The following is a 13,139-nucleotide window of genomic DNA, read 5'->3' as shown; positions in this document are numbered from 1 at the left end:
GCTTTAACAAACCCATAAATTACAAAATGTAATTAGAGCTGAATTCATGTTTGGCTAACAAAAAAGGGCACAAGTTGGGCACCTGAGCAAGAAAATGCCAGCTTTCTGTGACACATTTTAGCCTTAATAAAGTTGTTCTACCACAACAGTTTAGTGTTCTGAACTCCAGAAGAGTGGTACACTGATCATGACTCACTTTTGTTTATGAATATTACATATAATCAGTGATGACTGCCTAAACAAACTGTGATAATAAAGCCACAACTTGAAAGCAGTCAAGCTTCTTGGCATGGTGGAAACATCAATCCTCTTAAAATTTCAGAAAAATGAGGTTTTCAATGGCATATTTTGAAAAAAACGCAAATTAGCAAATTTAGGATAATTTTACATTTAATAGCAAATTAGGTTCCCACCTGGAAAGGCCTGCTGTTTCTATAGCTATTTCTCACATTACATAAGCTTTCTTTTAAACCAGAGGATAGTTTCAGCAGGTCCTAAGGCCCTTTAGCGCATCAAGTAAAGCCCTTAATGCAAGTATTATCATCAGTTTAGTGAATGAACTACCAGTAGAATTTAAAATAGAATGAAAACCTACACCTTTCTCTGCCTGTGTAGCTTCAAAATGTCAGCTTCCAACAAAAAAGAAACAGTTATTGAGTACTCTAGTTACCTAAATCATTGATTATATATAGACAGCACATAAAAGTATACTAACTTCATATAAATCAAGATTTTACCGTTTATTGCGGTTTTTTACAATTTTTGTGGGGGATTTTTTTGGTGTAGCTTGACCTGAAATCATTAAGACATATCTACATCACTTTTTTCAAGATTCTTTTATCACACAGTGATCAATTCTTTACATTCATTTTCTGTAGATCTCTTCATTCCAGTTTTCCAGAGTTCATGAGTACTGACATTACTGAGGAAGTACAAGTTCAAACGCATCTATACAAACAAGACAAACTAGACAAAATATTGCAGATAAGGCTACCTTTTTTCTTTTTTTTTTTAATATCTATAAATTTGTTTCAACCAGGCACAGAGAACTTTGGAACACAATATTGCAAGCCATCTATGATAATCTTTGCAGCTTAGGTGTTTGCAAATTTCCCAGTCAAGCACTCACTCCTATAGCTTTAACAACATATTCACAGATATTTTATTTCCTCAGCAATTCAAGTGAATCATCCCCGAACACAGCGGTTCCAAAACCGTACCATATTTACCAGAGTAAGACTACAGATAGGCTAATCAAGTGGCACCACCTTCTCTTGAGCTGTGTGCTTTACTTCAAGACAGAGCTGGCAGCTCCAAGGCCGGGCTCACTCGTAGCAGTGACAAACATGCACAGCTGAGCCGAGCGCAGGCAATGTCCGGGCACGGAGGCACAGCCTGGGGCACAACAGGGAAATGTGCTGGCCACACTAACCAGAGAACCAGGACTTGCACGCATAACTTAAGAAAAACTGCATTGTCAAACTGTACTTTGACAAGAAGTGCAAGCACAAACTTTTTCCCAATACTCCAAATTAGCAAGAAAGGTATGAAGGACACACCACCCCCCAAACTTTAAAGGTGTTGAATTCTGCACATTCAATTCCACATTAAATCACAAAATAAACACTCGTTTAAACTTTTCACCTGTTAATTTAACAAAAAAACCTTAAAACTTAAGATTAGCAAATACATTCCCAATCTACAGCCTCATGTAACATTACTAATTATATGTGTCATTAAAGAAATGCTCTCAAAACATACATACAACAGATACTGTGGGTAAAGGACACAGTGAACACATTATTTCATTCTGTCTAACAAATATCTAGTGATTATGGGCAGTATTTTAATCCTGATGTTAAAAATTACATGATTCTTATTCTTCCAGTCCTGTTTTACTTATTAGAAGAATTACAATTTCAAAAGTGCACATACAACTGTGAGAACTGTGGAAGGGAGGACTGTGAAGAGTATAAATTAGTGCTTGTTCCACATAGGTGTTGCTATAGGTCCCTGTGGAGCCCTTTCAACGGTCACAAATTCTTCAGGGTTGTCAAAAGCTTCATAGTGGACTAATAAATCTTGAATAGCACACTCCTCAATCTGGAAGGAAAAAAGAGCACATATGTCAGTGTCAGGTCTACATTTACACCACAGGCATGGTTATGAACTGGCTTTACTGGTTCTGAATGTATCAGACCTCCTAATCAGGAAGGAGTAGTAGATGATACATTCTTCAAACAACTTGAAGAAACCTCTTGCTTTCAGGCCTGCTCCTCATGAGAAACTTGAGGAACCTTGAAATCTGGCTGGAAAGGCAAGAGAGCTGGACACAAGCACTCTAAGACATTTCCCCATTGTAAAAAAATCTTAACACACATGATCAAAGGAGACATTCCGATGGATCTTATGCTTACAAAAAAAAGGACTGATCAGGGATGTGAAAGTTGAGGGCAGCCTTGGCTGCAACGACAATGAGATGTTGGAGTTCAGGATCCTGAAAGCTGGAAACAACAGAAATGGCAGACAACTTGTGACTCCCGAGGAGAAGACTATGAAGGTGTCTGCTTGGAGAAATACATGGGATTTGGCCCCAGAAATATGAAAGGTCCAGGACAGCTGGCTGATTTTAAAGATCACCTCTGCCAAGCTCAAGAACAAACCATGCCAATGAGCTTCCTAGCCAATTAAGAATGGCAGAAGAACTGCACAGACAGAAAAAAAGAGCTCCTGACAAAGCTTAAACAAAAAGGAAGCATACAAGATGTGGAAGCAGAGAAAAATGACACAGAAGGAAAGCAGAGACACTGTGTGACCACGCAGGAAAAGAATTAAGCAAGTCAAAGCCCATCTGTGGTGGAATCTGGCAAGGAACATGAAGGGCAACAGAACAGGCTTTTACAGCAGCAAAAAAAGAAAACATGGACCCGCTACTGAATTAAAAAGATGTGGAAAAGGCTGGGAACCTCCATCTTGGTCTTAAGCATAAAGATTGGTCTCCAGCAATGCTGGCTCTGGAGCCAGCCAAAATGACTGCAAGACCACACTCAAAAAACCTTTGAAAAATTGTTTTTTCAAAAACAAGAGTTGATTCCTGAGGACTAGAACGAATCAAATATCATTCCTACCTTCAAGAAGCACAGGAGGATCTGAGTGACCACTAGGTCATCCCCAGGAAAGTGGTACAGCATAAGAATTAACTAAGAGTTTAAGTGGACAAGCTTAAGAATAGACCTCATAAATGCAATGTGAGGCAGACTGCAAACTGACTGAACTGGTGACCTCGAAGGGTTGTGACCAATGGCACAAAGTCCAGCTTAGAGGCCAGTAACTAGCACCACCAACACTGACACGAGGGCCAGTATCGTTTAACATCTTCATCAATTACCCACAGGAAGAGACACAGTGCACCCTCAGCAAAGTTTTGAGCAGCAGAGAACTGGAAGGAGTGGCTGATATACCAGATGGTTGTACTGCCACTCAGAGAGACCCAGACAATACTGGAAAACTAGACTACAAGGAATCTCAATCAAGGAAGTTCAAGAAAGGGAAACACAAACTCCAACTCCTGGGAAGAAAAACCCCAGACACCAGTACAGTACAGTACAGTACTGGGATTTGACAAGCTGGAAAGCAGCCTAGCACAAAAGGAGCCAGGGTCCTGGTGGACAATTTAGCCTTTTAAGCCAGCAGTGCACTCAAGTGGCAAAGAAGGGTGACAGCCTCCTGTGCTCTAAGAGGGACAGCACTGCCAGAAAAATGAGATAGATGACATTTCCCCTCTACTCAGCACTGGAGACACACTTGAAGTATTGGGTCCACTTCTTGACCTCCCAGGACATGAGAAACATGGATATAATGAACAGTCCAATGACATGGCATAAAAACGATTAAGAGCCCAGTGCTTCTAACACTGAGGAGACACTGAGCACACTGCACTTGTTTTGTGTGGATAAAAGAAGGCTTAGGGTGATCTTATCAAATTGTATAGGAGAGAATAAAGACAACTGACCCATGCTCTTCTCAGTGGTACCCAAAGACAGAAGAAGAGGCAATGGGCACAGATTGAAAAACAAAAAATTGCATTTAAAAATCTTTTTTGTGTGAGGGTGGTCCTTGGAACAGGTTTTCTAGAGAGGTCATTAGTCTTCGTCCTTGCAGATAATCAAATGCTGCCTGGCTTTGAGAAACCTGCTCTGAATTGACTCTGCTCTGAGCAGGGGTTTGGATGAGACAATTTCCAGAGGTTCCTTCCAAACACAACCATTCTCTGATGCTGCTAATACATTTATCATGGACTCAGCCATTTTGACTTTAATAGCGACCTACCTTATCAAACAGCAGTGTGAAGTTACTATTAAAATATATTTAATATCATTATGCAAATGGCATGTACTAATACATAATTAATACTAATAACTGATCTCTGAAAGAGCCATTGGAAACTCCGCATGCTACTTTAGAGCAGCAGTAACTTAGCACTTTACCTGGATCAATGCCAAAGGTTTTTCTCTGCTCCTAATAAGAGCAGCTTCTTGCTGGAGCTCTTCCTCTACAATAGCTGAGAACATGACAGGCGCTACCACAGGAGAGCTGGCTGGTGATGCTGCTGACCAAGGACTGCAAAAAAAAAAAAAACAACCAAATGACATGAGGCAACATCAAGGTCAGCAGAACACACAGTAAAAAAGTTTCAAAACTAAGCCACTACCAAACTTACTTATGACTCTCCAGCTGTGGAGAATCCAGAACATTATCTTCCACACCTGAGTTACTTCTAGTGTTGCACCTGGAGAGAGGTAGGAAAGGAAAGTAAAAGTCACTGTCAGAGTATTCTCTTACATTATACTGTGAAATACAAAACTGCAGTAAGAACTTACACTAAATGTGTAGGGTTTTTACAGAGGACATGCGTTAGGATATAACGCGGAATTTGTTTTTAATGTGATATTGTGATTGAAAAAGACACTGATTCTCATTTCTAACTACCAGACCCTAATGGAATTTCATCTTGGGCATCAATTCTGGAATTTCCTAACATTTGAGGATTTGAAAACTCATTTCTGGTTATTTTTAAAAATAAATAAATAAATAAATAAATGATTAAAATAAAATAATAAATTAAAATAAAATAAAATAAAGCCGTTTTGCTTTTTTACATGTAAATGAGCCAACCAAGTTATGCACTAACAGCACTACCTGTAAACATTTGCAATAAATATGAAAGACCAAAAAATCCAAGATAGAAAGATAAAGATTTAAGATAAAAAAATGTCAACCGTCCTGCATTCAAATTAAGTGTTTTATGCAAAAGAGCCAGTGCTACAGTCTCACTAGAGTAAATTCTTTGAGAGTAAACCCAGAAATGACGGACTTACAGTCCATATTCTGTAATCATCTCCCACATTCACAAGAACAGCATAAAAATAAAATTAACAGAATAGAAAAAAAAATATTGAAATATTTATACAGTTCCCAACAGGAAGATATTTTACTCAGTTGCAAAATGTTAACCACTCAATAAAAAATTCACTTTTGTTACACTGTATTCATTAAGAGACAAGTATATTCGTCAGAAAACTCCTACGCCAGTAGGAAGAAAGGGCCCTATTCTCATGATTTAATATCTACTTTTGACAGGATAGTTTTGCAATTTCCAGAACCTTAAAAAAGCACTAGAGTACACTGTCACATGCTGGCAAACATTTTTTGAAATATTCTATGGCACTGCAAACAACTGTAAGGGTGTTGCTGTTTCAATAAATCACTCTCAATTCTCTTTAATGCTTTGGTAATCCTTTGTAAGTGACCACAAGCTCCTGGATAAAACAGAAAAAAACCTATAGACAGTTAAGAGAATTCCAGTAACTACCAAGTTCACTGTCTGAAATATTTTCCCCAGAACACAATTCCAAGAATAACAAAAACCATTAATCCTACCACTAAGTAGTAAGGGCAAGATTTCAAAAAGTCTGAAATCTAATATCCATCATCAAAAACGGATTTAAATTAAACATGTTGAACTTTTTGTCACAAAACATAATTTTTCCCACAAAACAAACAATGCACGTTGCCAGGTCATGCATCCTTATACTCAGTCTGAAAAATATGGACTGAGTAAATGGACTAAGAGATGGGTGGAAAATGGTCTGGAAATGGATTAGCTGTACAAAGCCCAGCTGGAAACCAAGTACTAGTGGGGGTCCTCAGGGACTGATACTGGAACCAATCCTGTTAAGCATCTTTGCTAGAACAGAATAGAACAGAACAGACCCTCAGCAGGCCACAGCTGGCTGTGGAGAGGTTGGGGATGGCACACATTCTGGATGTCAGGCTGCCTTTCAGAAGCCCTCAAGAGGCTGGAAAAATGGGCAACTGAGAACCAATTAATTTCAAAGACAAGTGAAAAGTTCTGTTTTTGGAAGAGAACAGCCTCACGAGGCAGTACAGGCTGGGACTGACTGCCTAGAAAGCAGCTCGGCAGAGAGAAAGCAGAACCTGCCGAGTCCTGGCAACAAGTGGAAGATGTTACCAGCCAGTGCCCCTGCAGCAGAGATAGCTAACTGTGCTGGGCTGTGCCAGCAATACTGTAGGAAGGCAGGCAAGAGGAAATGATTCCTCACCTTTATGGTCTTCATCTACAATACAGAGTATCATTCTCAATTTTGGGCTCCTCAATGCAAGAAGGATGCTGTCAAGTTGGAACAAGTCCAGGATTAGGAAGATTGTGTTTTGTTAATCCTAAAGGGAGGCAGCAAAGGGGAGATCTCATTGCTGTCTTCAACTACTTAACTGCAGGATAGAGAAAAGATGAAGCAAGAATCTTCTTAGAGGTACACAATGACAGATTAGGGGCAACATACACAAGAGGCAAAATAGTAAATCCCACAGAGATAAAAGGAAAAATAAAAATACCATATGGAGATGATTATCTACTGAAACATGTTGCCCAAAAAGTCTGGAGTACTTTCACACTTGGAAGCAGTGACAACTCAACCAGACCAGGTCCTGAGTAACATGATCTAGGTTTGACTTACTTTGAGCAGGAGGCTAAACTACAGAATCAAAATTATTCTGTGATTTCAAAGCAGGGCACTATTTTTTAGCTGCATCCAGCTCTGGAGTCCTCAGCACAAAAAAATACGCATGGACCTTGCTCCAAGTCCAGAGGAGGCCACCAAGATGATTAGAGGTATGGAGCACCTCTCCACCTAGGGAAAAGCTGAGAAAGTCGGGTTCATTTAGCCTGGAGAAGAGAAGGCTTCAGAGTGATTTAATTGTTGCCTTCCAATGCATGAAGGGACCCTCCAAGAAGATGGAGAGAGACTTTATACAAGCACATGTAATGGCACAACACTTCAAACTGAAAGAGTGTAGGTTTAGGTTAGATATTAGGAGGAACTTCTTCACTGTGATGGTGACGAGGCACTGGAAGAGGTCCCCCCAGAGAAGCTGTGGATGCACCATCCCTGCAACTGTTCAAGCCAGGCTGGATAGAGCTCTGAGCAACCTGGTCTAGTGGGAGATGTCCCTACTCCTGGCAGGAGGGTTGCAACGAGACGACCTTTAAGGTCCCTTCTAACCTAAACCATTCTACGATAAATTAGCTTCCAGCTTTTACTGTACTTAAAGAAAACAACTTTGAAAAGCAGAAAAGAACCAAGGAAAAGGAAGAAGATGATGAGATGAAGACAGTCTTCTGTGCTTTTATACTGGTGTTATCTCTCAATTTTATCTCTTTTTCTACCTGCTTTAATAATATTCACCTTCCAGCACATTTGACAATTTGGCAAATCACCTTTCAGTGATTTGACAGCTACACTCTTCTTTCCATTCCCAATCCAAAGAAGTCACAGCACTACTATAAATTAATCCAACTGGACTGTTACACCTAACAAACCTGATGACTTCTATACAAACAAGCGAAAAAAACCCAAACAACAGCAACAACAACAAAATCACCTCAACAGGAATTTCCCAAATCTGGAATTAATAGTTCCAGCATCACAGCATAATCTAGCAATCAATTAAAAGATAAGTAAATACCTGTATCATCTCCCTCATTTAAAGCCAATGGGGCTTTAAGATATAGGAAGAAATCCAGGTATTTTGAAGCTGTTTGTACATATATACATCTGTGTTTCTTGCTAACAAGACACCCAGTCCAGATATTAAATCAACTGCAGATATTTCAACATGCTAAAATAATTCCTCAGCTGGCATTAAAATGACTAGGAGAAATGGAATACAGAGGAAATGTGAAGCTAGCACATACAGAAAAATGGAATAAAAGCCTCAAAAAATATAGAACTTGGAAACCTAGAAGTCTTAGAAGTTAAGACTGATGCAGACACATAAATGGTTCTGCATGGAAATAAACCAGCCAAGTATCATCAGTACTGAACCAACCTGATTAACGCAGTTGGCTGAACTTGTCATGACTCTTGAGCAGCCACCAAAATGTCCCAGCCCTCAGCTCCCTAGTGTTTCTTGAGTATTTGTTCTTGAGACGCCAGGTCAGGTTTACTGCCTCCCTGATCTAATAACTGCTCTCAGAAAAAGAACAGAAAGCCTGGTCTCCTGCAGAACCTCCTGGGTTTTGCTATACTGTTTAAGTCATGTAGTGCATATTAGCTCATTATTAGCCATGACAGAACTAGGCCATTCCCACACGAAGCTGCACATACTTGGTTCCACTAAGACTCTTCACTGCTCCCTGGAGTAACACAGGGAAGACAACTCAGACTGCCACAACTAAGTCATGTCAGGCCTATCCTTTTAGCTTGGACTACACATGTACAGTGTAACTCCCAAGGCTGAGGTCCCCCTGGAAACAATGCAGCCACATCCACGTACCCCAGCTCTTGGTATGATCTGCCTCTGGATTAAATGCAGTTCAAATCACCACAATTCATGACATGGTTTACCTAAAAAAAAATTCTTTACTGCAAGAAATGGAAAGTGACTGTACATAGAAGAATGCTTACATCACCATCCAAAACACCCTCATCCAAAGAGCAAAGAAAATTGTCAGTTTAATTAGTGCACAGTTCATCCAAGGAAGAAAGACAAAGCAGGAACATTATTATCATGCAAGTATCTTCAGTATCCCAACACCAAGTCTGACATCAACAGGTGAGGATTGCTTATGCTCTACGTTTGTGTAATTTCCTTCCCTTAAAAAGGAAGGAGTAAGGGTGTGGATAATTAATCTTCACAGAAACAGCCCTTAAAAGCCACAGGCAAAAACCAGAGCCTACTGTAACAAAACTGTACAGTCAAAAAAAAATTACCCCAAACTAGAAACTCCACTCCTAAGTTTCAGATGAAGAACTAGTCACCTAGGCTCCTTACACATAATATAAGCATCTTCAGACACAATTCAAAAACAACCTGAAACAGCTTTGGAAGGGCCCTCTTTTCAAAGTGATTAGAGTCAATTTAGCCATCTAGTAGGCTTCCACTAGCTTAATGATTCATGTTTAGACATTTAATCAATTAGATATGGATTCAGCTCAAATAGTCCACTGTGAGAGCACACAGACTAGCCAGGCTGCACAGATGAGACAGGGCAATGCGAAAGGAAAAGAAATGACTTAATGACGATTACAGAGCTGTTGTGACAAAGCTAGTAATAGCATCCAGTGCAAATTCTATCACCACCACTCCTAGGCACCTCCCATATGAAGAAAAGTTTCAGTATTGTGCTAGCAACAAAAAGAACAATACCTGTTCTGCAGATTTGTGTTTCACGTCCCCACACCTCCACTCACCACAGTAACTTCAGCTTCATCGCTCTGTTCCTGAGAAATGCCTCCCCATCACACACACTCCAAATGCCTCCTACCTCTCTCTTCAGACACCATCCCACACACAATGTTCCTACATTTCTACCCTCATTTTGTTCTCTATATAGCAGTAAAACATGTAGTACTTCTGTCCTAGAGAAACACCAGTTTTTATACAAGCTGAACAACCAAAAGCAAGGCCCAGCAGAACTTTCTTTCCCCCATAGAGGAGTCAGTTATTGGAGGACGATGGAACAGGAGTTCATAAGAAAAACAGCCAGATAATGACACAGCTCCTTGTGCAACAACAGCTCTGCAAACTTCTCCCTCAGCACAGCTGCATAAACTTGAGTCAGGCTGCTCTAAAGTTGTGTTGTAAGAAGAGTTGTGTGAAGGATTACAGAAGCTCTCCCTCTTTACTCAAGAGCAGCATTTTAGCTCAGTCCCTCAGGCCTTTCTTGAGCTATGCTGCAGCTATGGCCAAACCCAGCTTGGCTGTTCCTTAGCCTGACTTAATTTGCAGGTTTGACGTCAACCTTGCCTGATCCCAATGCACCTGTCTGTGCCCACTGACTGTGGCTCATCCTGGTTTCTGTCACAGAGCCTGCCCTGCTCACCTCCCTCTGGCACACTGGGACTGTGCCTCTGCCAGAGCAGGCACCAGTCAGTCAGTTGTGCTGTCACACTTGGCTTTCCAACCACTGTGGGTCAGCTGGCCTGCAGAGCTTCCAGATAGTAGGTGGTAAAGTCCATGAGATTTTCAGGCTCTTTGCTTTGTAATATATTTGAAATGTCTAGCACTCAAAGTTACTGATGATAGGGGGAAGAGATGCAGGTGGGTGGGCAGTTCAGTCATACAGACCTTCAAGAATAAGGGTGAGATTCTTTCCTCAGCTTAAGCAGTTATTTTAACCCAGAAGAGGGATTCTGTTGGAGGTAGCAAGAGGATGCATAGCTAAACGTTTTGACCAAAGAGCAATATTGTATAATAACTAAAGATACAATTTACATGTGCCTTATTTTTGTCCTTAGAACTGTAGCCGCATGGTAATTATAATACAGAGACAGAACCAGTGCATCAATGTTTCTGTAAGACCATTTAATCAATGAAAAACTCCACTTAATTAAATCATCTTATAAGAAAACTCAGATACTAGAACTGTGTTTGAATAAACTGGTTTTATCCACTCAGGTTACACAGAAATACTCCTTAGCAAAATGTTTCATGAATGCCGTATCTGAATGCTCACAAATACCTAATTTCTAGAGAGGTTAGAAAATACAGGTTTATCATTTTATACATACATACATATGCAAACAAATATACAGACATATTTTGTTTGGAGCCTGAAGCTTTTTTTCCATATATATACACATACATACACACACACACCCATCTATAAAGATACAAACACTTTGAACCTGAAACAAAGTATTAGCAATGGCAATAAATTGCTTAAGTCTTTAAGCCTTCTAATCCTAAAAGTATTTCATTCATAAAATCTTATTAATAGAATCATCAGAAGTATACTCTTTTAAAATGACAATTTTATTCTTTCTTAATTCAAGACTATTTAACAAGTCATTGTGCTTCTGGTTGACCAATTAGAAAAAAATGTATTCTTACCTTATGGTATTTTGGACTGATGAATCCTCAGATCCTTTATATCCACATCTTTTAATACCAGTACCAGGTGAATTATTCACACTCATACATTTTTCTTCTTCCATCACAAGATCACGGAATGACTTTGGCAAGGCAGAATGTAATGAAGATGACCTTTTTAAAAACAAAAATGAAACAAAAGCAATGCGCTTCATACTTGCACTTTCCAAAACTCCATATTATGCCATGATTCAGATAGCAAAAAGGCCTTTCTGCTTACTAAAAATACATTATTACTTTGGTTTTGTATATATCCATTATCCTGCTAGAGCCTATTTACTAAAATATGTAATTTGGGGTCATATAGATAAAGAACAGAAAATAAGGAGAGGACAGAAGAAGCCAGTAGTTTTGAAATTGCATTAGAATAAAAAAAAATTAAAAAATCAAACCCCACCCACCCACCTATTTCCCCCACCTCATCCTCTTATAAAGCAATTTTTTTTCATAGATGGCTTGTCTTAGACAAGCTGTACCTTTTCTAACAGTGCTAGTCCTTGAAAAGTATTTTCATAAATCACAATGCTCCAGGTACTGTCAATCTGACACAGGCAGTTTACCACCATGTGAAAGTCAAGTATAGCTGATCTTTTCTTCCCAAGATGAGTGAGTTAGTCATACCTGCTGGAGGCTCTATAAATCCCTTAATCCACAGTAAAGTTCAATAAAACTGATAGCCTTCATTTTTTTTTCACTTGTCCAAGCATAAGTTACTAAATTAGACCCTGCATATTATTTTTCAAAAATAAAGCATTATGAAAATATAGCAATTTAGCATCTTGGATATTATGAACACTTTCCAAACCCAAAGCCTTTTTGTTTACAGAATTCAAGGCAGTTACCACTAGTTCTTCTCTTATCTATCAAGGCTTTGCAATTGCTTACATTTAACTTCACTAAGCATAGCAGTCCTGCTTATTGCAAAATACACAAAACACATTCTCTGAAGAACAGCTCTGCTTATTATCACTCAAAGAAACAAGAGACCATTTATAAACACTACTGAAGTAAAACAAGCTCCTTATACAATGCCAGTTGTGCAACTGCCATTAAGAAGAGCAGCATCTCAAGTCAAGGACTTTCAAACTACATCTAGGTGGGACACAATTTAAGGTAACAAATAAGAAGGAATTTTAAAACTGCAACATTGTATCTGAAATGTTACAGCAAAAGCATCTGAAATGTATGTATGATGTGTGATGTTAGACTACACTGCCTTGGATTTGGATTTTTTTTTTTTAATTTAAGTATTGGATTAGCAGCACAGAAGACATTGAAAGCAGAATGGGAACCTCCAGATGGCTCAGAGTCATTTTGCACATCCTCTACTCCTACCATCAGCTGGCACACAGAAGTTCAGAAAAGTGTTTGACCAAGCCTCTCCTAAAACTATTGTACTGAGTAGGCATATGGTCCATGGGATCTGCTATCACAGAAGCTGCTTCTGCTGGTAACATGTTAAATAGCCTATTTTGATTTGATTTACTGACTTCCTGAAAATTCTGCACTGCAATCAGATCCACTTGCAACAGAGAACCAAAAAAAAAAAAAAAAAAAAAAAAAAAAAAAAAAAAAAAAAAAAAGCCAGCAACCCACAAACAACATCTCCCAAAAAAATCAACTGTGTCATTCTCAGTTTGTGAACCTATAAAAATTTATTTGTGGCTTAAAATCATTTCTCTGAA

General features: G+C 39.2%; 1 protein-coding gene across 2 annotated transcripts in view; it reads right to left on the bottom strand.

The window, feature by feature from the left end:
- Nucleotides 1-715: 715 nt before the first annotated feature.
- The window catches only part of IBTK (inhibitor of Bruton tyrosine kinase), a 53,759-nt gene continuing 41,335 nt past the window's right edge, over nt 716-13,139 (bottom strand). For both annotated transcript variants that reach the window (XM_083856893.1, XM_083856892.1), the window contains exons 26-29: nt 11,416-11,568; nt 4,721-4,789; nt 4,488-4,620; nt 716-2,103 (exon numbers count right to left, since the gene is read on the bottom strand). In XM_083856893.1, the coding sequence (XP_083713019.1) occupies nt 1,978-2,103; nt 4,488-4,620; nt 4,721-4,789; nt 11,416-11,568 (481 nt within the window). In that variant the 3' untranslated portion in view covers nt 716-1,977. The remainder of the gene's footprint in view (nt 2,104-4,487; nt 4,621-4,720; nt 4,790-11,415; nt 11,569-13,139) is intronic.

The sequence above is a fragment of the Zosterops lateralis genome (assembly GCF_965231275.1).
Source record: "Zosterops lateralis genome assembly, chromosome: 3".
Lineage (NCBI taxonomy): Eukaryota > Metazoa > Chordata > Aves > Passeriformes > Zosteropidae > Zosterops > Zosterops lateralis.
Note: the sequence above shows the minus strand (reverse complement) of the source record. Positions and strands in the feature narration are given on the sequence as shown.